The sequence below is a fragment of the Tympanuchus pallidicinctus genome, unplaced genomic scaffold (assembly GCF_026119805.1).
Source record: "Tympanuchus pallidicinctus isolate F22 unplaced genomic scaffold, pur_lepc_1.0 scaffold29, whole genome shotgun sequence".
NCBI classification, from domain to species: Eukaryota; Metazoa; Chordata; class Aves; order Galliformes; family Phasianidae; genus Tympanuchus; species Tympanuchus pallidicinctus.
In genome coordinates, this window is record NW_026294746.1 from 3,508,832 (window position 1) to 3,536,103 (window position 27,272).

Consider the following 27,272-nt stretch of genomic DNA (forward strand, 5'->3'; position numbering starts at 1 on the left):
TAAAGAGAAACTTCCACATTGAACCTTACGAAGCTGTAACAGAATCAGAAGGATCTTCTTTCATAAATAGATGTACAGTTGTTCTCATTACATATTTATTTGCTCAAATGAATTCCCTCCTCATGCTCATAAGTCCATTCTTCCTTTTGCACGCATTCTATGGTTTCTTTCAAGCTCTTCCCCCCACTGTGAGACCACAACAGCATCCTGTTGTCAGAACTTGTTGCCATGAAAAAGAGTCACGTTGTCACAGATTCCAGAGCTGTTACTCCAAATAATTAACCACCACATGAAAAGAGCCAGCAACAGGTGAATGAATGGATTTCTGCTTTAATAGGTTTTCAAACATCTCAAAATCAGTGCAACCCATGGGAAAATCTGGAAGTATTGTACAAATGACCTGCACACACCAGAGGAAATGAAGTGCTAGGTTTTAGGCAGCAGTGCTTGGAATTTTAGGCTTCTGATAGTCTATGTGCAGATTCCTGAACAGTCAATGCACTAATTTCACTGCAGGTTTTTAAGTTTGTAAATGCATCTGTGTGTGTCTGAAGGCCCTGCAACTACTAAATAGTAAACCTGAGTGTCACTTGTCACTCACCATTGGACAGCTTAATGCAGTGCTGCTGCCTCTTGCACCAGTGCCTAGAGAAAAATGCTATTATCCAGGATCCAGATAATTTCCATCTCACCAAACTGTCTCAGGGAGCCAAACCACATATAATTATTCAAGTGACTAGGAACTTAGTTTATTAAAGCCCAGTGAAAGTTGGCTATAAGTTAACGATCATTAATTTTCCCTTGTATGAGAGCTAGTCTCGTGCAGCAATTAAAAAGTTAAAGTGGAACTATCTGCTGTATTTTAAACAAGTTCACATATTCTCTATACAAATTTGGCAAATTCACGTCACAGCCATAGATCTCATTCTTGCAATTCCTGCAAAATACCCACAGCTCCTCTGTCAGAAGCAAAGAGTGAAGCCACCTGAACAACCAGATTAACCAGGAGTTCACAGCACAGCCCACACAGAAGCACAGAATGGCTGGTGATCTCCATGTTCCAGCTGAAACAGGTAGGCTTACTGAACTAAACACATTTTCAACACATGCTCCCAAAAGAGCTTGAGGTCACAGAGCAGATGAGTATGGAAAAACTGATGGCATCAGAAACACTGCAGACAAGAGGGAAGGAAAAACATGATTTCAAAGCCGATCAAAAACAAACAAAAACAAACAAGCAAGCATGTATACATGTCTAGATGTAATAAATATTGCAAAGCACATTTGTCTTTTTCCCCAAGTCAGTAAGGATAAAGTAGTAGCCAACGCACCAAAACATCAGCCTTCTGCAATGAAAATGTTGATGTCAGCAAAACACCTGCAAGCCAACTGAAGATAAAGCATTTGCATCGTCAACCAACCACAACTTGCTTCCAGTTCTACGGCGCCAAATCAAACCCTCTTCAAATTCACAACCTGGACCTACATAAGCACCACAGCATGAAAAGCTTCTTTAGAAGTAGGATGTCGAGAGACTTTAGAATAGAAAATAAAGTAAGAGAAAAGGTTTTCATTGGTCAAGTTTAAAAATTGTCTTCCTTTAGCCAATCACAGTCTGTCCCTTTGAGCCAATCAAAAATACACCTTTAGGTTTGTCCTTACTTAACACAGCCCAGTTGAGTAGCAAAAACTTATAGGAACAGGTGGCTGTGAGATGTATTCTGAGGGTTGGGCAAAGGGAAGCAAAATTACAAAGGAGGAGAACAACCATGGAAAACTTAGGGTGGGCAAAGGAACTTATTAATGCTCAGCCATCCTCCTCTATCTTCAGGATTCACACTGTTCTCTCCAGCTCTGTGTCATTCAGGTGTCCTGTAATTACTGTCTTCTATCTTCTGTCTCTGACCTGGAAAATGCCATCACAACATCCTCAGCACCTGTAACAGAGACAAAGAATGTGTGCCATGATTACTTCTGTTAAAGAACAGTGGAAAAATGTAGATAAACTGTAATCCTGTACATCGATAAAATCAACAGGAAAGGAAAAAGCACAAAATGAACAGAAGGCTGTGCTTTCTTATTTTCGAACTGGGACTTACCTTTGCTAAGCAATTTTTTTCCCCCTAACCTAAAGAAATCTTTTCCAGAAGAGTTCAATGCGTGGACTCAGTTCCTCAATTCTTTTCCTCAATTGAGGCCATCAGTTAGGTTACTGCCATCAAAACTCATGTCCTCTAACATGCTATTACCTTCCTGTGAACCATCTCCAAGTCTTCCATCATCTTTCAAGTGGGCACTTATAGCAGGAAGCCCTAAACAGTTGGAGAATCATGTCTGATAAAGGCTTGTAAAGAGCATTCCATGCTAAGCTCTCATTCTTCAAAGAAGATAACACAAGATACTTAGGAAAAAAAAAGCAGCCTTCTAGACATCCTGAATATAGAGCATGGTCTAACAGGCATTTAAGGAGAAACTTCCTCAGGACAATGGGGAAATAAAAGCACATCACGTGGTAGTGTCAAATCAGCAATTTAAATCAATATCTCTTGTCTAGACAAGAACTGGGAAAGAACCCTGCAGGGCTGAATGCAACGTTTTTCATTTCTGGTAAAAATTTGATCCTCAACAAAGTCAGATAAAAGTGAATGCTCTCTTTCATCTGTTGATTCTCTAACAGCATTTATTTAATCAATTAGAAAATATGATGAAACCACCAGTCACTGTCTGTATAATTTCTAAAAATCAAATGATCTGAGACACTTAAGCGCAACAGATGACTCAAAATGACCATTTTAGCCTTCATTAATTAATTTGGTCTGCCTGGGATAATTTTGCTTAATAAGGTTTTCCTCAAAGCCTCTATTAAAGGATTAGACAACCAAGTAGGAAATGCTATGAGCAACGCTGCCTGCCTGTGCCATTCAGATCACTGATCAGCTTTGCAGATATCTTTTACCAGGGTTTGGAAAGCTCAGATTCAGCATAGATGGAGCATCAGCACATGAAGCTCTCCAAAGCCTTCCACCTGCAGCACATCCAGCAGCAGATTTCAGCTCTGTGCCCCAAGCAACTTGCCCTGTACACCTGCACACAAGGTGACAGAGGGCTAACAAGAAGTCCTCATCTGTTAGAGCTGTATGAATGCCAGCCAAAATGTCACTTCTCAGTTCTCTAGTTTGCTCTTTAGTTGTGACACAGAAGGAAGAAAGGACTTAAAAAAAAGAGAAGGTGATTAATTCCCCCCTGCTAATACCCTTAAAAACTAAATCAATGCTTGTGAAATGTGACTACATTTATTTTTTCTCACTTCACAGTTTATTTGCTTCATGTACTCAAAGGAAGAAATATTAAATACTGAGCAGTAATTTGTTTTTCATATACAGGACCCACATTTTCTAGAACTACATCAAAAACTGCTGCTGCGCTCCCTCTTGCCAACACATAAAAGCCCTGTGGCCTTCTCCCTTTTCATCTCTTCCACAAACTGTTTTTTCCTTGATCAAAACACTAATGGCACAAAGCACCAGAATCCAGCTCTGAATTCACAAGTTGCCATGATATTTTTTTTTTCCCAAGACCACAAATACAGCAGCCATTGGCCTCTACAGGAAAAGGATTTTACTTCTAAAGATTCTGAAAAAACAAATCTGTGCCAAAAAGAGACAGGCAGTAACGATATTGAAATCATTAGCAAAGCAAGTTCACATGAAGCACAGCCTATGCCTCTGCATTTTGTATGCATCCCCTTTCAAGCTGCAGAGGCTTTGCTATGTGAGCCCAGAGCAGCTGGAGCAGCCTAGCAACAGCAACATCAGTGGTGACGTCGCACGGGCACAGAGATGAGCTGGATTATCTAACAGATGTTGATTGTTTTCCTGACATCTCCCCTCTCTACAGGCTAAATATGAACAAAATCATTCTTACAGGCACTCTCGTGAATTTCACATAGAAATATTATTCCCTACCAGCTGCACAGCCCCACAAACCCACTGGGCAGCACTCCTGCCTGCCCTGAGCAAGCCCAGCTCTCGGTGCTGCTCTCTGCACAGCTTGCTGTGGTGACCGAACAGCAGTTGGAAACACATGATGAGCAGAAATAGCTTTGGGCAAAGGACGCCGGGAATTCTGCAGTTCGTTCTGGCTTTACAATCAAAACAGCTCTCACCAAAGTGCAGGTTCTCACTTCACCGGTTCCTGTTCTCATATTCTGGGCCCATGTGGCACGGCCTCAATGCCAGTGACACTGTCAGCATGAGATGGCAAGGTGCCATTTGCCTGGACTCAACAGGAGAAGAGAACAGAAGCAGCACAGCTTGCCAATACAATCAGAAAGCAGAAAAAGTCAAATTATAAAATTTGTGTTCTATTTGGAAGAATAAAGCAAGACTGAAGAATACAGCATAAAAATGTGGAATGCATTACTGCATTACTACTATGTATGTATGCATCCTAGATGACAACGGAGATCAATGGGATGGAGAATTAGCCTGGAATTCAAGGCTGCAGTCTTTCACAACCAAAGCTAACAGCACAGAAGCTGCTACAGCATTCCTGCCTTGTCACTGATGTAATGACAATAACTGTAGTTTTAAAGTTGCATGAACTCATGAAGAAAACACCTTGGAGGGTTTTTTGCCCCATACAAGATCTGTAAAGAATGAACTTTATGCATAACTCTGAGCAATATTACTTCTAGCTCCCTCCTCAGATCCTTTCTCTATTGTAGCAGAAGAACCAATGGTTTCATCTGCAGGAAATACTGCAAAGTACCATTTACAGGAGCCTCAGGCAATTGCATTACAAAGGACCATTTGATGCATCAAATAAAAGCTAATACCTTCAAGGCAGACCAATGAGCAGCTAGGTAATCCCAAGGCACAGCACCCAGCAGAACATCACCCACCTCGTGTGCCTCAGAGCAGTGCCAATCTGCCAGCTCACTTCACCCCATGTCGTCTCCAATACAAACAGAAAGGTTCCAGCAAAAGAGTTTGTCAAGCATTTTGAGTTCCTCAAAGAGAAGGCACTATGTGATTGAGAAGCATATCTAGTGGTATTTCAGTGATCTGAAAGCAGAACGAAAAGCTTCTCTCCTGAATAATATCCATCTTCCTTGAGTAAGGGCAAAAGTGCACTCTGCTATTGAAAGGGATACTGTTCCAGGAGCCACTTGGTAAGACAGTATTTCTGAAGATACCTTGTAGCCAAAAAACAAAACCCAGAGACATTTCTCTAGAAACAGTCGGTCCATGTTTCTCAGCACAAAAGCAGGTTTTGTTCACATCCAGTCCTGAAACCCAAGCTAGACAGAGCTAAATGAAACCCATGGAGTAAGGCTGCTCATTAAGCACTTCTATAGCCACTTGTGCTCATGTACAAATACAAACACATCCAGAGAATGGAGTAGGGGTTTCTATGCAGTGAAAGGAAAGCAGGGATTAAAGTACTAATTAATAAGGCCTCTGCAACAGTCTCACTCAGCTCCCACAGCGGATGTTTTCTTTCTAATCAAGTGAAAAATTGAAAAACCAGAGCACAGGTTATAAAGTTAAGCTGCACATTGCCAGAAATCTGCAACTAAAACAATAGGACTGTGGGCCATGTTTACTTTTTGCACATCCTCCACTGAGCTTTGCACTTCCACTAATTAATGTACAGAACAATGAAGGTGCATGTATACCTTATGTGTACCCTGCACTCTATACACACAACTCCTCTCTGCACAAACCTCTCCTTTTCTGGGCACGCATTTCCACACTGAAAGAGGGACTTGCAGATACCCAACAGAATACCTGCCATTCTCCTTAATGAGCAAAACATTCATTGCCTCAAAATCTTGAACACGAAAATGCTTTTCCCACTTCTGCCTTACACTTTCACACTCCTATCCCTCCTACAGTTAACAACATTTAACTTGTACCTTTCCAGAGCAAGGACACACTGGCACCAGCATCAAGCCAGTAGGGTACAAGTTGGATTAAAAACACACTGCCTTGACCCCAGGCAAGCTGTTACCTTCTGCTGCTAGGTCCAAGTGTTCTTGAAACGATGTACAAATACATAGAACTGTTTCGTTTGCAGCCACCTGCAAAATTAATAAACCTGAACAGCTTTCAGAGATCAGAAAGGTAAATGTGCTATGAGTGTCAGAAGGATGCCAAATGGAAAATAAATCTATCTATATCTCTATCTCTTTGCTTTCCCCAAGATCTTTAAATATACATTCCTTTAATCACCATCCAGCAATTGCGTGCTAAACATTAACTCTTCTGTGAACCTCCCAGTATTAATATCCTGCTAGTCTGGCATTCTAAAAATACAACATGTGCTGCTGAGAGGAGGAACGCAGTCAGACATGCATGGTGTTCAGAGGGAAGGAAACGCTCTGTGCTAAGAAGAGCTCTAATATCTCGATTTCTCCACCACTATCTGGTATTTCTGCAGTCCTCCTGTTAACTCTGTGAGCAGCCTAGATCCATTTTTAATACCCCACCATCCAGAGAACGTGTCTAACCCAGCCAAGGCATGTGCCTGCATCTCAGCACTGCCCTCCCTAAGGGACTGCCTTTCTTCAAGAACCAGCATGACACTCCTGTTGCTATAGGAACAACAGAGCTGTAATCACCAAGGTCTTCGTATAATTCACATATTGGGCTTACTAGCTGCATAGCTTCCATTTTCAGATACACCACAGAGCAGTGACTTAAGGCAGCCAAATGCTAGCCTACCATTTAGCAATTTAAGCAACTGAGAAGCAGGATTTTTTTTCCCCTTCCAGGTGTTTCTGTGTACTTCACTTTCTGAGAAGTGTTTTGCTTGTGTTAAAAACATGCAAGAGAGCTTTAGTTTCATCATTTCAAGCTCAAGAAACTTAATGAGGCTGAACTGCTCTGTTTGATGCTGCAGTGCAGGGAAGAAGACTAACAAGCTGTATCTTGAAACAGCTCCTGATCAGATCCTCCCCTCTAGCACAGACACTGTTTGCAGAGGGATGCCTTCAGGTTCCTCAGTTATTCCTGGAGCCATGAAAACAAAACAACAACCAAAGCCACAGGTGTCAGCTAAAAAGTCTTTCAGCAAAGAAAAATGCCATATATTTTGCACTTCCATATACGTGTTAACAATATTACAGAAATGATCCAAAACCAAAATGGTTATAATGTTAAATCAACAACATGGTACGAAGGTTTAGGCTCTTGATTAATGTTAAATTCACATATGAAATGCTTCAGGAGAGAGCTGGAATAGAAAGAATTATTTTAAGACTGAAATATTTACCTGTTAATCTTGAATGACTACAATATGCTGCCCTAATATATATTGCTCTGCAAAAGTGAAGTTGGGAACACATACTAGATAGCAAAAGGAAATAGGTGCAGTTCTATCTGCTGGAATACTGTAGAAAGCCCCAGCCACCAGTGATTGCCCTGTGATCCACACAAACACATCCAGCAATGCAATCAGCTCAACTCAGAGTGGAAAGTTCACTCCCCCACGCACTGTCACATAGCTGCAACTATGCATGGACACACTGACCACAGGAAGTCATTCTGCAACCAGACTCAACTAAGGAGCTGACAGATCTTCATCAAAAGCCAGCAGGGAGCATCACACAGAGAGCAGCTCAGCAGTCTCACCTTGAGTAACTTCTGTGAGGGACCACAGGAAGAACCATGACATTAGAGAACAGCTTCTCTAAGACAGTATTTCATGGATACACAACAAGGAAAAAATTAATGAGACTATGATGTACTTACAAAACTCAAGACCATCCACCTACATTCTTAACAAAAAGAAAACAGAACTTTCTGCATATGTAGGTCCAGACTATGGCATGCTTGATGCACTAAAATGTGCAGATCTGTACCAAAGCTTTTGGGGTCAAGAAAGTCATTCCTCTTTTGGGAAAGAAAAGAGTAGGAAGTAGCTTTCTGCCCCATGTGTGCCTGCTGGAGAAAAAGGCCTCTAAAGATTGGTGGAGCTGGAAGCAACTGGTCCTTTTATTGGAAGGAAGACTGTGAAATCCACTAACCTAGGAAGTCTTTGTAAGTAACTCCTTAACAACAGCTCGTAGTGTGTGTGTGGCAAACTGCATAAAGACTAAAATATCCTTCAGAGGAAACAAACATTAGAAAAGTAAGGAAGAAAACTCCTTTAAGCAACCTTGAAGAAAATAAAGCATTAAAGCACCTCAGCGCTGGGACCTGGGATAGCATTTTTCAGTGCAAGATAATGCCATCTAGTGGAGATGAAATCTCCCTTTAGATAGCAAATTGGACACCTACAGACTTTTTCCAGTCTATTTTTGATAACTTCATGATGAAGCAATGGTTCACATACGGGAAGTTACAGTCAAAGGGTCCTGGCAACTGGTGCTGATTCTCAATAAAGAAAAATTATGGAAGGAAAAAGAGCAAAGAGCAGTGTTAGCATAACTGACTATTAGAAACCTGCAGAAATTTTCTGGGGATCAAAGTCCTGAGCAGTAAATTACAGTTGCTTACGCCTTTACAGCATGCTGCAGCTTCACCTTCCTCTAAAGGAAATGCTATCTGGCTGGTTTCCTCATTACAATTTTTCCTCGTGCTAAGCTCCAATTAATTTGGAAAGATGGCATATCTGGTTACGGAAAGGACTGATTTTCCAGCTCTCTGAAGAGTTAAATATGTTCTTTGTTCTGTTTTCTTACACCAAGAAAAACCTTTATGGTGAGGCCAACAGTTTAATTATAACTTGGGAGGATTGAAGGTGGATTGCAGGGTCAAATCACACAAGAAAGACAGCAGCATCACAGATCAGATCAAAGTGAGCATTAACATGGAGGATTTCACTTCCCTAGGGAAGAAGTCTAAAGAATTCTCAAGGACTTATAGAAAATGATGACAGAGAAATCATTTGGCGTCTGTACAAGTCTGGAACAAAGACAACTTTTTGAACAAAGTATAAAGTTCTTACATTTCCTGTATTGCTTGATTAGGGAGTCTAGAAAAACAACTAACTGTTGATCTCTCTTTTGATTCAATTTAAAATTTATGCCAATACTCATTTTTTCAGCTGCAAGTTTATGGCCTGTATCAGAAAGAGCATCCTTTGGGGGTTCTTCTTAATGTTATCTTAAGAGATTGAAAGCAACCAGAAGCACAATACTTTGAGCTTTCTCTACAACACCTCATCAGCAATTCTAAAGCACTCCAACAAAATCAGTATGAAGTCTCCAAAGCCCTCTGAAAAGAAAACAGTTGGCTAATTTTACAGATAATAAAACCAGACAGCTTAGACAAGGGAGTTAGATGAAGATGTATAGGAACACAGCTGTACAAGCACCTCTGTCCTCTGGCTGGACTCCTGTTCTTAGCATCTCTTCATTGCCAAAGTTGATACCATTCAGCATACTTTTTTTTGTTTTAACTGTGTGAAATGTAACTGTTTTAGGAATGAAGTTGACAAAAGCCAACTGCTGGAGGCAGCATCACAGCTCTCTGGTAACAAATGCAGTTGTTCTTATCTCAATGCGTTCCTCAGCTTTTGAGAAGAAAGTGGCAAATTTTCATTTGAAACTGGCAGAAAACTTTAGGAATTCTGAGCCAAACTACACAAGCATATCTATCTGCATCAATCCCCCAGCTATGTGAGGAATGAATACACACTTAGAAGTGCAAGTCTATACAGGTTTTCTAATGGTTTTCTAAATGTCTCAGATCTATATTAAATTTCTCCTCAACTCAGTTATTTTCAGCACAAGAAAAAATTTCCTCTCAAAGCAAATCCCACATTATGAATGTGATCTGGCATAGGGCCTACATCAAGAGGACAAAAAAGCCATGCAGAAAGCTGCATTCAGTTCAGAACAGATCTACAGCTTCAGAATCACACCATGGAATTATTTACCAAGACTTTTGTAAAGAACTCACAAAAGCAACACCTACTTCATCTCCTTAATAGGAACCCAAACAAATCCAATTAAAATAACACCGTATGGCAACTAACAAAAATAGTTTATATTAAACAGATCACAGTTTACCAGAACAAGTATGGAAGTTTCACAGCAGCAGCAGTTATCTCTGTCTGCACCATATCTCAAAAGTTTGAGTTCTGTTGAACGTTACACTCCAGTTCTTCCCCAAAGATTGGAGCAAAAAATGAATTACCCACCTCAAATTGCAGGATGAGTTTAAATAGGAAGTATATTATTACACAAAGATAGGAACCTAAATTCAGTATTTTCTGAAACTCTTCTCACAAATGAAATGAACACAAGGCAAACAAATCCAGCACTCACCCTGATCAATTGAGTGTTGAGGCAGCTGGCTAAGCTGGCTATTCACTACACCTGCATACGTGCGCAAGAACTCCTCTTCACTGGCAGTCAGCTGAAAACGTACAGAGTTGGTCAGCAGAAAGGAAAACAAAGAAAAACTCAAGACATCATCTATGACTTTCCAATAGGAAACATCATTTACCTCTACTTTAATCTTCAACCATTTGAGCTATTATTCAGATAAATTGTAATACCAGCAAGGCTGCAGCTGCAAACTGGTGCATCCCACGTTCATTGAGAGACTTAAAGTCACTTTAAAACAGTCACCTTATTTTCCTGCTTTCACAATAATGAAAAATTTTACTGGAAATAAAGACATAATCAGATGTTCAGATTTAGATTCAAGCACCACAACCCTCATATTTATGCAAAAAAAAAAAAAACACCTCAATTGTATTTAATCACAGGATAATGGGTAAATCAGTGATAGCTAAAACAACTCAGTAATAAAGCCAGACCATCATCTACCCACCTCAGTGAGCACTACCCCAGTTGTTACAAAATTACATCTGGAAAGCCACAAAGCACAGGCTGTGACAGAGTGACTTACGTTTGATCCCATCTTCCTCAGCATGAGCAGGACTCTCACTTTCTGCTGGATGTACATCTCCTCCGGACTCTTTCCGGGGACGCCCTCACGGTTCATTCCCCTCCTGCCAGCTCCTGGATTTCCTGGAGATGTGATAAGATCAGAAAAAGACAAATCAAAACAGATAATGGGATATAATAGGAACAAAGGCAAGTTTAATTCCTGAACTATTTTTCAGCAGCAGGCAGAACACTTACTGACTACAAGTGTGAGGAATCATAAGCTTCATCAGAGAAACCCTTGAAAAAAACCTGAATAATTGAATTGGGCCTTGCTGAACTCAGAGACTGAAAGAGGCTGATGTTCAGACATTACTGGCTCATTATCTGTTGTTACATTACTGCAGAAGTAGAGAAAGAGCAACGTGAATCCTAGATGAAAGAATTACTGACAGAGGAGCTGGTGTTTTTGTTTCTCCTCTCCATAAATAACAACAGCCAACATGAAAACAGGATGCAGAACGCACAGCCACGAAGCACACTGGATAAATAAGAATAGATGAAATGTTAACTCTTAAGCCTGAAGTCTTCTGTTTTTAATTAACAAAGCCAACAACCACAACACACCTACGGTTTAAGAATGTTATATGGAATATCTACCAATAGGTGGCACTACGTACAAGCATCAAGAAAATGCCACTGCATGCCAGCTCAGGAGATCCACACTCAGTATCCCACAACACACTGGGCATTACAAAGATCTGCACTAAATACATTTAGTTATTCACTTTTTTCCTGCATGACAGCCTTCAAGTCGTTTATCAATTTATCAAATACTTTAAAAGAGGTGATGTAATGTCCCTATTTAAATCTGGTTCTTCCAAAGCGAGTTTTAACTCAGATGGATTCATCATGACCCACATGTTTAACAGGAAGAATAAAAAAAGTATTGAACCTTCCCATTCAGGGAATACCTTACAAAGGCAGTAGCAACATGGGGGGAAAAATGTACTCAGACAAGTCAAAAGCTACTGCAACACATGTATACAGTAAGATTACAGAACAACAGTGCTTTGCTCTTCATTTACTGCACAGATTGTGTCAAAGTCTCAGCAACCACAGCTTCTCCTATTTGACAGTTAAAAAAGTAGGATAACAGTCTTAAAACAATATTGAGACTGAAAAACACCTCTCCATTGCTGCTACATGCAGATGCCCTTTAGGACGACAAATGCTGCCCGCCATATATGTTGTGCAATTACATCAGGATATTTCCACAACCACTTGCAAAACCGGTCTATGCTCTAAAACATGATCCATCTTTAGAAAAGGATTGGAAAGCCTTATTGAGGCCCTAACCCACTTGGCTTTCCCAAGAAAGTTAAATTTATTTGCCATACATCATGCAATGCAACCCAGCAGAATTTCCCTCACCCTGCAATCCTTCTTCTGGTACACAGATCAGGAAAGCTCCCTCATCCCCACCCTGCCCCCTCCCAAGTGAGTCCAACATTAAGAACTTTCCCTGCCAACATACCTGCTTCTAAAAACCACAGAAGATCAGATAATCCACGTGCTCACTCCCAACTGCCAGATTTGGAGAAAGAAGTATGAGAAAACAGCCCTGCGAAAACAAAGAAGCAAAACATTACAGGAACATAAAAAGCTGAGACCTAGAAAAAGAAAAAACAGCAGAAAATTTACCCAATACCTTTGGCAGCACAGTTTGCTTTATATCAAGGTGTAGCCAAAATTCATAACAGCAAAGCTTTGCCTGGAGTTTGTAGATCCTTTCTTGTATTTAAAGAATAAGTTTTTTTCAAAGGTAAACTCATTCTACATCTCCAAGATCCATACTCTGTACATACCAGTGACACTCCCAATCACTAGAGAATGGGAGGCATTCCAGCTTTGCAGCCCTTGAGAAGCTTTAAGCACAAAAGCCAACAGAAGTAGTGACATGTAACTTCTAGATTGAAAAAAACAGGCGTAGCTTACCAAAGGTTTGAGGAAAACTATGGAGAAATGGAAAGCATGGTGACTTTGACCAAAATTACTGCTTTCAACTATGCATATGTTATGTGAATACAGTAATTACAAGACTGGCATTTGAATGCTGGGCCAGAAAGTCTTCTGCACAAAATTTTTCAGACCAACCTCAGCTTTCAGCCAACAACAGCTAACAGTTACGTGTTCTTATTTCTTTCTTTTGGACTTGTGACAAGTATCTGTGGCACATTTCACATCTGACTCTGGGTACCAGGGCTCAAAAAGAGTTTACAACTCTTCCTGTCCATCACGTTAGCATGTAAGACAAATGATTCAAGCTCACCAATGGAGTGGTAGTTCAAGTCTTCAGTAACCACAGAATGGCTTGGGTTGGAAGGGACCTCAGGGATCACACTCTGACCCTTCAGCCACAGGCAGGGTTATGTGCTATGAAATAGCAAAAGCCTGCTGCTCAGGACAGCATCACAGCTAGAGCTGTGTTTTAATTACTGTAAGCTGCTGTATTTAAGTATCTGATTAGAGAAGATGCACATATCCACATCATTTGTTAACAAACTCCAGTTTACAATTATTAAACATATTCTCCCTTTTTATTTTTTTCCCCCCTCTCTTTAAATGTCACTATGTAAAAGCAGAGCCAGACTAATTAAATGTCCTTTAGGGCTGTTCACCCCCCATGCAGGTGTCATTACTAGCAGAGAAACAAGGAAGGGGTAGCTCCTACCACTCAATATTCTGTACACCAGATTCATCAGAGAAAAAGGCTGCATTAAAAACACTGCTAGCTTCACCCAGATGTTCTCTGCAGCAGCTCTAACTGACAAGTGCTGGAGGCAGCTGAGCTTTAACATTTTATCATTTAAAAGAATCATTTCACCTCTCCAGAGGAGAGAAATCGCCTGAGCTATCTAAACCATACCCTGTTAATTAGCTCTCACTGTTCTTGCCCTCTAAATATGCAGTCCCAAGGAATATCATCTGCAGCACTGACAACAGGACCATTTGCAGTAACTAATTGCCGTTCTCATTCCTACACACCTCAAAGTAACCCCACGCAGCGTGCAGATATTCCTGCACACCTGTGTGAGCTCCTTCCTAAAGGAAAAGCCGAGCCCATGGGAGCAAACCAATTCTGAGATGTGTTACATCCTACTCACAGTAACACAGTATTTATGGCTACCATTATAACCCCCAATCCTCCCCTAAATCACTAACGTTATGCATTTGTTGTATTTAGCACCAAACAGAAATTAGAACTGGAAGATGAAATGTTTTCCCAGCCCTGTAAATTCAGAGGAATTCAGCAAATCAATGGGCAGATCACCATGCCTGCATGCTGCATCTTGAGAGCTCCTGCTAACCCATGGTGTGAGTGTTCTGCATGACATGCACCTTCACTGCTAAAGGTCCAAGATGACTGAAGAAAGCCAAATAAATCACATCATTACTTTTCCTTAAACGTACAAGGGCAAAACATAACTGCAAGACCTAGTGACCTTGCTGTTTCTGATAGCTAGGAATTAGGGTTAGGGTACATCAGCTCACACATCCAACATTTTCAATTATGCACCAACACTTCCCTGTTCATCTCTAACAAATCCTAAAAAATAAGATCTAAAAATATTTTGTAGTTGTGTGTTTTAGGGGTGGGAGGGAAGAAGTGCAAAATATGAGAAAGTTTTGCAAGACAGCTGAGGAGCAGCTGAACCATCACCAGAATGAGTTACACTCACAATATCTCGAGCCCCACAGACCTGTCTGCTGCACAGCAATCCACCCAGAGCACTCCTCAGCTCTGGTTAATTCTTCCTTTCAGTTACAATTACCCTCTGTGCTCACTCATACCCACATTTTGCTCCTGCCCAGCTGCTGCTCATTCAGCCAGCGCCCAGCTCTGACTTGCTGTCCCTCTGTTCTCCACAAGTGGTGAAGAGAAAGAATGAGAAAATCTCTGAAAGACGAGATATTGATCTGTGTGATCCCAAACAGGGAGATGGAATAACAAACTGTCATACCAGACTGAAGGAATTTCCACAGCATTAATTGAGTATGAATGCTGCTCATTCAAGAGAATGAACAAGGTATGGGCCTAGGAAAAAGTGAATCTAGAAACAAATGTGGGTTGTCAGCCACACCTCCTTTTCAGTTAAAAAAAGATTCAGCTGGATGAATAACAATTTCAACCTACATTTTCTGGAGCAGTGCCTTTCACGCTCAGTAAGCAGAACACAAAACCATCCAGAAGCCCCACTGCACTTCCATTGGTACTTATTGGTCTAAGCCAAGAAATACAGGGGTTTCAGCTCAATTCTTGGCAGTCATACCCTGAATTACTACTGCTAAAGGAAGAGATGCCACAAGGCGATGAAGCCATCAAAGCCATCAGTACGCGCTGTTCTGCCGGCCTGGAACTGGTCTCTCCGGGTATGACTGTTCAGCAAGGTGAACTGTGAAGCTCAGCACCTCATGCACTGGGGCAGATAAGAACAACTTCCTCTCTTCTGAAAAAGACCAGGCTGTGCATTTCAAAAGCTGTCCTTTAGGCTGCAACAATTGTATCTCTCACTAAACTGTGTTAAATGACTAAACTCTTTACGTTGGTCCTCTGCATCCAACATGCTGTGAAATGGACATAACTGGGTCACCTCATTTTTCCCTGCTTGGCACACACAGGGAATGAAATTCGGTTCTCATTTATATTTAATATGATTCACGAGACAGAATAATGAATGAGGAAGCCCCACATATTACATCCAGAGCTGCCAGCCCAGCTTTGCCAAAGTGACAGATTTGGGTTTGAAACCCATGGTCTCCCTTTCCCAAACAGCAAATCTTTGAAAAAGCTGCCCCATCCATCACTCTGCCTGCAGAAGGGCTGGGTGAGCATCGCAGGAATGTTCTCTGCTTGGCCAGGCCCAACATGTGGATGGGGCAGAGCCCTGCATGCCTGACATCCCTGCTCCCAGCCCTCTGCCTACCCAGCCCATCTGTCCTGCAGCAGAAGCAGCAGACACAAGCCTGTCCCTTTACAAAAGGAAGAGTTCAACCACCACCTCTTCTACTGGAGGACTGAAGTTGTACTTCCTAGTGAGACAATAAATTGGGATAAGAGTAAAAATGGGCTTATTTTGGAACCAGCAGATGGATGTGCATCTGAGAAGTTTGTGGTTATGTTGACAAGAGGACTAAGTATTAACTTTTCTGCTAACGGAAAGGATGCTCCCTCGCCTGTCTGCATTGCTCATGGCCATGAAAACTTCATCAAGAAAAGAAAAAATCCCTCTCAAAAGCAAACAGAAGAACCACACAGGGCTCCCTTCAACCACTAACCGTGCACACACCGTACAGTAATACACAGATTAAAATATTACCTTTCCAGCTCGCCACCTCCCATCCTTTTCCTAACCAGATTTACAACATCAGTGGCACTGTTCACAATTTAAAAAAATAGAGATGGGAGAACTCTGGACACAAACCCAGCTGAGCAGCTCTGTTTGACAAGTAGATGGAAACAGCTCCTAAGGAAACTTGGGCTCTCCGGCCAGAGCTGCTCTGACTGAGCTCTTTCAGTTAAGGAGGATTCCAGCACACAGCAACCAACAAGGACAGATTTATAACCATTTCCTTCGCTTCCACCTCCTCTCCTACCAACTCAAAACCTGGAAGGGCTTTTTTTTCTGGGCACTGCCACAGAAAAGTTTATAATAAACAATTTCTCAACTCCTGACACCCCTGCCTCTTCCCCACAATGAACCAAAGGACATTTCATATCCTAACAGAAAACAAACAAACAAACAAACAAAACAGAAACAGCTTTTTCTCCAACCTGTTCTGTTGGAGGCAGCAAAAAAACTCAGTTATTGGGGTAGGATTATAAAGGCTCAGATAAGGAGTTATGGTGAACAACCCAACCACCAGAGGTTTCATTTGCACTGCACAAATGGAGTTAACAGCTGGGATGAGGAGGTCCCCTTCACTCTCTGATATCGTTACCGGGGTGAAGCTGCCAGCTCCCACCACCACACCACTGAGCGCTCAGTGCTTGAAATACAGTCATGCTAGCAAATTCCAAGTGTGAAGGGATGCAGCACCTTGAAGCCTTGTTAGTTCTCAAATGCTGTTTTAGAAACAGCAGCCTGAGCACTGAGAGCTCTCCAAGCTGGAGCCCAAAACCTCAAGTCAGGAAACAGAGTCTGCAAAATCCTGCTACCAATTTTCCTCTAATTCTATCTGACTCATGACCTTCAGTTGCAGGCAGCTGGAGGCTGGATTAATTTCCATCTCCAGAGGGATATGGCAAGGAAGAATTCATAACAGCTCCCTATTTATAGGTGAACAATAAGAGCTGAAGTATTTGTCTATTTTTGTCTTATTGTTTTAAATCCAGCATTATCTTCTACTTTATCACAGAACCTGAACCCCAGTGTCACATTTCAGTCCATTTCCAGCTGGAACTCCAATGATAAATTCACATTTCTTCAATGCAAGAATTTGATTAAAAAAAAAACAACAAAACAACCTGCAGTCCTCCATCTTCAAGAAGGTAACAGCCCAAACCACTGCCACAGTTCAATAAAGTTACATCAATGCTCAAGCTGCCATCCTACTTTTACAATCACCATGTTCATGGAATTACAGCTCGTGTCCTGACCTTCAGGCACACACAAACCAGATTCATGCCGTCTGCCTTAGCAGAGCAGCAAACTTGAAGACATCTCTCACACCTCATGCAGCTAAAAGAGGTGGTACAGGTTTTTTGGCAGTCAACTTGAAGCCCCTGAAATTAAATGCATTAACAGCAACAAAACCTTTGAAGATTTCCATCTCCAAGGGATTCATGCTTCAGAAAAGGAATTTGCCAAAAATGCTTCAAAAAGTTACAAAACATAGCAACAGAAGTTAATACTCAAATTTTATCCCAAGCCAAAGAAACAACTTTTAAGAAGCACTGCAATACTTTACTTCAGCCAAGATGATCTTCGACAGCTGAAATGAAGTGTTGCTCTTGTCCTGATCACCAGCACCTCTCTCTGAGGCTTGCTGCACCTCTTCCCTCATTTATAACAAAGCTACAAGCCTTCTAAACAGGAAACTAGGCCATGATGATAGATAGCTAATGACTTTAACTACTGGGCATCCCAAACAACAGAATCACGGCTGTAAAAAAGTGCTACGCATCCATCATCAAGACAAAACAATGCTTCCCACTGAACTCTTTATAAATATTCCAGCTTTTCAGAAAGAGAAAACTGAGTTTACAATGTGCCAGACAACTTGAGATGCCTGAAGACACTGGTTTCATTTCCATAGTTTGAACTTAATTTGAATCAAACCAGTGAAAAAAACAAGCACCAGAAATAAGTAACAATTTTATCAATATCTTACTAGAATCAAAATATTTTCCATTTAAAAACTGCATCAAGTAAGAGAAATATATATCCCCATCTAACAGCTCCATCAATGAAGTATTGTACTTCTGGGTTACAGACACCAAGGTCAGACTCCTGCAGCACATGTCTGCCCTGTGTTCATTTCAGGAACAGCCCCAAGGGAATGCACAATCACACACATGGAGTACAAGGAGCATCCAGACCAACAACTGCAGTCATATCACCTTCTTGTGAACTCAGCATTAGGACTGAAGTGTTTTCAAAGCTCTGCAAGAAGTCCCAACATCAAACTTGCCATCTTCTGCAGACTTACAGACCACTGCCATTATAAGTGGGTTTTCCCGAAGACTGCCATTAATGTTACAGAAACCAAACTCAATAGGCTACAATGCAACTTAACTCATGGGACGCAAACACCCTACACCATAAACTGAAAGGATTAGGTGACCATAGAAGCAATAAATCTGTTCAGTCTTCCTAAAATAAGCCTCCATAATCCTCCTACCCAATAGAGTACAGTGTCAAAATGGATACAAGCATCTGTGGATGCCCAAGGTGTACGATGGTTTTTCTGCATTCCTCAGTAACTCTCAAGTGGCTTGAAATGGAACACAGAGCACAAACACACATGAACAATTGTACATTCAGAATTACCAGGCAGCACTAATGGAGAAACACTTCAGTATCTGTTTCCAGCATTTCCATACTGTAACTGCATTCAGATTTAGGAAATTAAACTGCTGTTAACCTCTGGAGAGCGCAAAAAATTCATGTTTCAACCTAACAAAAAGGCAAGTGACATTACTAACAATCACAAACCCATATGGAGTGGACTGAAACCAGAACATACAGAACTTCAGTAAGTATCTGTAAGCAGTTAAAATAACAATCATATGCAACTTCGATTTATGAGCCTGCAGTAACAGCCCCCTAAACCCAGAATGCCATATTTGGAGCCAAGCTTCTGTGGTCAGTGACCAAGTTTTCAGCACGCTGCATTGTTCTGTTTAACCAGAAATGGCAGAGATGGTGAGCAGTGCCTACTGCACGTGTTTCCCTGCACTATTCTACTTGCTGAAGCACTATCATATTTACAGGCAGTTCTTTGGTACTCATCAGCATAGTAAATTTCTACAGACGCCCAGCATATTTGAGATAGCTTTCAATCCAAAACGTGACTTATGTTGCCCTGTAATTTGTATGGACATCTGAACACCATTAATGACGGATCACGTGCATTTCACACTGACAAGAACAACTCTTTTATAGCAGAGATTATGGCTAACTGGATTTCTTTTGGTAAAGCAATTAAAACGTGAGCTGTTATTAGGCTGGTGACTAGCATTTTAATGTTTTGCAATACTGCAGCAAAATACAGTGTCAGAACCAAGGACACTTTGAGATTAATAGCTGCTGACTACCAGCACTGTCTAACCATTCTGGCTTCATACATCAATACTGGCTGTAAAACACTGATGAATACATCCCTTCCACCACCTACTCACCTTGCCCTTCAAAGGCAAAGAAAAAAGAGTATCACAATCCTGTGCTACTTTCTGCATAATAATAAAAAAAAAACCCCGCAACCAAAGAAGTGCTTTCAGTTTTGAACCTATATAGCTTAGGTTTTTCAGCCATTTGAAGACCTATTTCATTAATACATCCTGTTTAAAGTCAAGAATTAATGACCATTTGCCTAACACAAATACATTCCCCGATCACACATTTTTCAATATCCAGAGCACTGAACCTTTTGTCTCCTCAATCATATGGTAACATCACTAATATTATCGGACAATATGGGCATGAAATCTCCACTCCTAGGACCTTCACAAAAAAATGCCAGTGAGAGCTTTTCTTGGTCACGTTAATAGCTTGGTCTATAGAGCTCTTCTAACCCCTTGTGCAGAAGCATGCCAGCTCACCTCTTCTCTGAGGGATTGACTGACAACACGAATAGGGATTTGGTTGCCTCCTTTAGGCCACCAAAGATGAAGAGAGCACAAAGGAACAAAAACAGTTGTCCATTTTAAGATGGGCTTAATGTTTGTAAACTTTACATGAATTCTTAGTTACAAAGCAATTTTACCGCTGACATTTTCCTACCTCTAGTTTTTGGTAAAGCGAGATTACAAGGAAGGAACTCATGCCTCCGAGGGACTTCCTATTTCTCAGGAACAGGGATGCAATTTCCTTCCTCCCTAGTCACAATTTTGTACCTACAGTTAATTATATTAGCCCTGAACTGTGAAATAATCCTGTATGAGGTCACTGTCTGACAGCACTCCCCCACTAACATGCACACAGGCTGCAGAGAAGCACGCACCGACTGCAGGTTCTCTAAGGGTTGTGATTGCAAAGCCCCACTCAGGGCTGGAGCAGAACCACAGTAACCATGAACCACAGGCTGAAAGCACTCTTGCTAAAGGCACCCAACCTGAGACTCGTGGAAAGTGCCACTTATTCAGAGATTACCAAATTCAGCACCTAAAACTGATGGTTTCACAGTATCATATATGTAAGGAGACACAAAAGTTCCATTCTAGCAAGAATACGGGCATCATACACGCAATAAAACTTATTGTGACTAATCCAACTCTGATTATATGAATACTAACAGAAGGTGTTAGCTCAGGGACCATTAAAAATAGCACTACAGACCACATAGATTCTTCTTCAAGTTAAAAACTGTGAGATTTCACACTTGCCAGAGCTTCCTGAGGAGCTCACTGTATGCAGCAGGCAGAAGACAGAATGGGGCAAAAGGAATCACTGCAGGTCAAGACAGATTTCTGCCCTTTCCACAGTACATCCTTATTAGCATCAACAGAAGCAAGGAGCTTGTGGCAGTCATGTCAAAAATTGCAGCTGCTTAGAAAACGAAATGGATGTATTAAAAGCAAAGTGCCAAAACCATTTCTTCACACACATGCATTATTACACAAAGGCTTTTATTTAAGGATTAAAGTATCTTTTGTAGAAGCCGGTGAAGTAAGAATCACGGCAGTAAAACGTGAGAAAAGTTCTGCAAAAAGCTGTGTGTGATTTGTGAAAGATTCATTCTGCAGCCATCTGTAGCTGCTGACCAACATGCAGTGAAAAAAGTTCTCTTAAAAAAAAAAAAAAAGGCACTTCTGACCTGTGGAGTTAAGCAAACACTTTCCCAAATTCCACATAAACCAGTGAGTATTATTTGGCATCTACGTGCATTCCTGCCAAAAAAGCAGCTAAGCTGATGTGAATGCTCCTACTTTTCTCCACTTGGCATCAATTCCTATAGTTAATTATATTTTAAGTGCATTATTGCTGATCATTTCTGCATCAACGTCCACTTTCCACATTTATCTTCAAGCCTGATATTACTCTCCTGGACCAACTGAGCAAGCCACCAAGACACAATGAAATCATCAACATCCCATGTAAGACACAGCACAAACAATCTCAATTCAATCATTACAGCAGCAGATGTCAGAGAGCAATGGAACTGCACCAATCCCCTCCCAGTTGTACAAAAGGCCTCCATTGGTTAATTTACTTCAAGTTGCTTCAGCCTTTACACCCTACAGAAACTCTGCTGCAAAGATTTAGGTCACATTTCCTTCAAGTGTGCATGGGTGTGTGTATACTTTGTTAAAACTCCAAGAAATTAATTAAAAGCTCCTCACTGACTCTGTGTGGACTGAATCAAGACCTAGGTGAGTTCAAACACAAAACAATTACACTTAATTAAACATCACAACATCCTTGTGAATTAGTCAACTCATTTTTATAGGATAAATTGAGTCAAAGTCTCAGAGTTTGCTCATGGTCACACAGAGCTGATTGCCTAAGTTGCTTCTATTTTTGTTACTTATGCTCATCACATATTGAGAAAGTTTCTAAAAATCAAATATGCTCTAGGTCTAAATACAGGAAACAGAATGATTACAGTGCAACAGAATCTACTGGCTACAGTTCTGCTCCCCAGTCAATGGAATTCTGCCAGTCCAAACCAAAGTTTTTAGAGCTCTTTCTATATCAATTCAACTCCAGATGAGATTTTTGGGCATTTGGGTTTGCTTCTGAAACACAGGTTCAGATGTGATGTTGGGTCACTGAGAAGCAGAAGGATGATTACTCTTAAACTCAAACTGGCATTTCAGCTATATATAAACACTGTTACATTCCACCAGATAACACTAGTGAGCAGAAACCATTAATTCCCTTTTCCCCTTTTTAGGAACATTTGTTACCTACCTTTCTCCCAGTGCTGTGTCTCCAAACAGACCTCAGAAGAGTATTCCACTCATTCAATTACCAGCTGAAGTTCCTCATTTGTCCCATCTTTGATTTTTTTTTTTTCACCCACCAGAGCAAAATGAGCAAAACCAACAGTGATGTCTCGCTGCTTTCTGGTTTTGGCCAATTGAAGACAAGGGAAAAAGAGCTGTAAGCTTCATCCATTCTTAAGAGACAGAATAGCATCGAGAACAGTAACAAAACATTGTTTGGTTTTTGTTTTCCCACATGAATTTAAGTTTGTCAGCACCAAGATTTTTATTAAACGTAAAGCTTATGAGAATAATGTTTCTCTCACATATGTACAACCAAGGCTATCAGACCATCACCATTTCTGAGGGTGTGGTAGGTAACAAAACATTGTTGTTACACTAATTCACATCTTCACTGCATATCAGCATCAAAACATGACCATATTCCAGGGCTAGTCACATACTGGCATACTTGCAAATGAAATTAATACTTTTCCAGCAAATCCCATCACTCAAATTGGAAACAACTTGTAGACTGATACTTTCAGAAAGACAGGATGGACTTTGGTTCATCTACTAGAAAAATATACAGGACTAACTGGTTTTAAAGAGGGCTCAGTGAAAACTATTAAGTGCTATGATTTCTTTCCTGTTCTTTATATCTTTGTTTTTACAAACTGAAAGTTTATTTTGGGCTGAATATCCTACCATACCATTTCAGAAGTACCGTTCTGAGCAGTAACAGGCGAAACACAGAACACAGCTGACTAGTTTTATCATCACTGTTAAGATATTTGGAAGCCTACTACAAAGTCGTTTACTCTCAGTATCTGAAAAGCCAAGCATAAGCACCTTGTAGCTATTCACTTGGGTCAACAAAAGAAGGAATCCCTCCTTTCTTACAAAGCCTCTATGGGAAGTTTCTCCATTCATACTCAACAGAAGCTTACCAAAGCCTCTGTGTGCACCCCACTTTGGAGCATCTTTGACACCTGAAACTAGGCCAGACACTCAGGAGGGAAGCTTCATAGCCAGCAACAAGCTCAAGAATCAAAATATCTACTAAAAAACCTGAAGGTATACATCAGACACAGGTGATAAATGTGCTGTAGAGAAAAAAAATATCACTCCTATTAAGCTATTACAAATAGATATCTCCAAATTAGCAGTTCTCAAAGCAAGTCATCAGCCCTTAGCAGTGGTCTCACCTCATCCAATACACACAATTGTTTGGTTTTGGAACCTACCAGTGCTAACTGATACTTGTTCAGATGATAGAAGCTCCAATTAGTATTGTAAGCAAAGAAATAACCCCTCTGCTCACCGATCTCTACTGTCTGTGCAGCACATGGAGCTCCTACACACAACTGCAAACAGGCACTTAGGTGAGGGACAGCAGTGCTCCACCTGATGTGCACGTGCTGCCCAGGCTCCTATCAGGCTGCAGGACCATTTCCTGAGGATTACAGTGCCCTCCCAGTTGGATGCCATGGAACACTGAAAGCACTTGTGTTAACTTCTCATAACTCTTCTGGCAATGCTTCAAATGAACTACACCAACGCTATGCTAACTGAAGCAGTTGCGGGTAAGTCATAAAACTTCATCCAATTGCTACCAGTTAACATTTTGGAAGTGGCCTTTACTCCATCACTCACCCAGGCCTGCTGGCTTTCTTGTAGCTTTTCCACTCTTACACTGCACCACATCAACTAAAAGAGCATTCAAACCACCTCAACAACAATTCTAAGTTGTATAGAAGAAGGTTCCAATTTCAACCAAGACACCAGAACTACAGTATAATGGACGATGCTTTCTCAGCTAATGCCAAAACAAAGCACCTCCAGTGTACCTGAAGTACACTGATCAGTATCTTCCAGCTGATTCTATTTACAATCTTTGAAATAAGAGAGAAAAGCTTGGGTTTACAAAAGATACTAACCTGAGCTTTGTCAACTTAAAGGTCTCCTACTTCCAAAATAAAGTTCTTTGAAGCGCACAGCCTCATTCCCATCATTTTACACATTTCTCCTTCAACAGGATACCTTGTATCACACACAAGCTCTGAAAATATCAAGGGCAAAAGGAGTCGAGCTTGCAAGTTCATAGACCAACAATAATTAAACAGGAAATCTGGATTTTGTAATAGATATATATATTTTTTTTATAAAGGTGATGTTCTCCAAATACTCCAAAGATGTGTTAATCACCATAGCAGTCAAGCTGGAGGAGAAATCTAAGTAAGCACACCTAACATCCCCCCTGCGTCTGGCCTGGTGGCTTTTATTAAGCATCGCATCTGCAGAATGTCTTCCTCTCATCCCACAGAGCATCAAAGCTTACTTTGTTAAATGTACCAAGATGAGGAATGGTCAAATAAAAGATGATATACAGCAGAACAAAATATCCTCCTCTTGAGGGGAGAGAAAACAAACATCAGTCTACAAGTCAAACATATCCTGATGAAGGGCATCTGGATGTTATGCAGAAACTCTCATCCGTTGTCTGCTTTCTAGCATACAATCCCATTCTGATTTGGAAATTGACGCTGCTCACGCATCTTTCCAAGATAGAACTACAGCCAGCCTGCAGATACTGCCCATCTTTACACCCAGCAGAAAGTTAGAGTGCTGCTTCAGATGCTCTAGAAGACCCTGAGCAGACACACAGCTTGGAGTCATGGCAGATTACCCACAGAAGTTCACCATCCAACACAGACCGCGGCGGATGCTGGCCCCGAGGTGACGGTCAGGCACGGAGGGCTGCAGGAGCCCCACGGAGGTGACACCAGCGGTCCCACCACCCCCAGCACACACTGACGAGGGAATTGCTTCACGCAGCCATTTCTGGGCTGGGACCCAGCCGCCCTGAGCCAGGGTGCCACATGACGTAAGGGATGATGCCAGAAAACGAGTAGGGCACCTCCCGTACCTGTGTGCCGGGGCCACGGCCTCGCAGCGTCCGCCCGCTCCGCAGGTGGCCGTGGCCGGGCCCCGGGGTACGGGGAGTCCCGGGGCTGCGGCTCCGCACCGGGCCGGGGGCAGGAGGGGGCTCGGGAGCCGGCGCGGAGGCCTGGGGCGGCGGGCGGCCCGGGCGAGAGCCTTTGTTCCCGGCCGGGCGCCGCGCACAAAGGGCGGCCGCGCTCACCTGCGTGCGGGGCCGGGCCGGCCCCGGCGTGCTGCGGTGCGGGCGGCGGTGAGCGCGGGCGAGCGGAGCCGTGCGGAGCAGAGAGGAGAGGAGCGGCCGCCTCCTCCGTCGTGACTCACCGCGGCGGCCCGACGAGGCAGGGAGGGACGGAGGGAGGCGCCTGGGCGGCTCCGGGGGAGGGACCCGCCGCGTCCCCGCGCCCTGGGCAGCGGCGGCGCCGCAGGCACCACCCGAGAGCCGGCCGGGAGGAAGGGGCGGGGCCAGGCTGGAAGGGGCGGGACCGCAGCGGGGGCGTGGTCAGAAGGGAAGGGGGCGGGACCTGGTGGAAAAGGGGCGGGGCCTCCCGCAACTGGAGACAGCGGCTGCGGCCGGGAGCTTACCTGTGTGCCGCCGTCCCTGCAGTGCCGGATGTCCCCGCGAGCTCCATCCTTCCCTCTAGCTGTCCCGGGCAGCGCGGCAGGGCTGAGGAGTACCGCTCCGGTTGTACTGAATCAGACAAATCGCGTTCATGTTAGGCCAGGTGAGTGGCTGCTTTCCTAGAGTGCTCCACTAAGACTGTAAAGATACTGCAAAATTCAAACTCCAGCAAACACTGAACCTGCTATCTTCCAAGACCCTCCAGCTAGGACAAACACCCACCTGCTGCTTGTTCCAGCACTACCAGAGGCCCTATCTTAAGTCTTGGCAAAGTAACCCTTCCCTCACGCAGATCAAAGCAGAATAACAGCAGTGACCAGGGAGGAAATAGGAGTAACTGAAGACAAACCACGAGTGTGGCTCTGTTCTGTCACCCAGCTGCATTTCCATGCCCTGCTGAGCTGAACAGCAATGCTGCTTCCCTCTAATTCCTCCGCAAGCACACAAAGCCTTTTTATCTAAGTGTTATTTACTAAAAGGCATCTGTTTTATGCTTGGTATTTAACTTAATTGCATAAAAACAGTCACAGCAATGAAATAGGTGGCACTTCCTTTAGCAGCTTGCTACTTAATGACATCAAAGCTCGATGCCACTGAAATCCATACCCCACTGCCAGTTAATGAAGGTCTTAACATGAAAGCCTATGCAAAGAGCAAACCCAAGCTGCTGACAGGAACAGAAATGGTGCAAATACGCTGGGATCTGAGATCACTAGCACATACCCGCAGCACAGCAGGCAGTAATGATAATTAATTATTTAAGAAAAGAACACAGGAGCACCAGCTTAAGCTGAAAAAATATGCAGAAGCATCGCTCTGGGATCCTCCAGTTGGATTACCATTAATTAGCACAGTACACGAGTGTAAGGGAAATTTCCAAGAGCATCTTATGGCAGCGTACGATTAAGCCATCATCTGTATCTTTGCTATATTATCAGTTTTCTTCCTGTTAGCATCATGAACAAAACACAATTTCACAACAAAGTACTGTCTGGCTTTCCTATTCTAGTTTAATTTTAATTTAGCTGGCCAACTGTACAACAGCATAATGCAATTTTATAAGGCATCAGTGTAACATATTGCATTAATTTTTTGCAGACTCAGATGCTATATGGCTCCTTCTACCCTTCAAGAATTTTGCTTTCTTAAAACAAATGACTTTAGATCAGCTTCTGACTCACCTTCTTTTGCCACCAATAAGCTTACTGCAAGTT

General features: G+C 42.2%; 1 protein-coding gene across 1 annotated transcript; it reads right to left on the reverse strand.

Annotated features, from left to right (window-relative positions):
• Positions 1-314: 314 nt before the first annotated feature.
• CTNNBIP1 (catenin beta interacting protein 1) lies at positions 315-25,768 on the reverse strand. Its single transcript, XM_052691477.1, has 5 exons — positions 25,642-25,768; positions 12,384-12,470; positions 10,869-10,990; positions 10,280-10,370; positions 315-1,937 (listed from the first exon to the last, which is right to left on the reverse strand). Exons 3-5 carry the CDS (start codon positions 10,962-10,964, stop codon positions 1,879-1,881), a joined length of 246 nt encoding a protein of 81 aa, XP_052547437.1. The 5' UTR covers positions 10,965-10,990; positions 12,384-12,470; positions 25,642-25,768; the 3' UTR covers positions 315-1,878.
• Between the last annotated feature and the right edge of the window lie 1,504 nt (positions 25,769-27,272).

Coding starts and splice junctions, on each gene's coding strand:
- CTNNBIP1 (XM_052691477.1), bottom strand. CDS start 10,964: ATGAACCGTGAGGGCGTCCCCGGAAAGAGTCCGGAGGAGATGTACATC. Junction 10,371..10,868: donor TGAGGAAGATGGGATCAAAC/GTAAGTCACTCT, acceptor GTACGTTTTCAG/CTGACTGCCAGTGAAGAGGA. Junction 1,938..10,279: donor TCAACACTCAATTGATCAGG/GTGAGTGCTGGA, acceptor TCTCTGTTACAG/GTGCTGAGGATGTTGTGATG.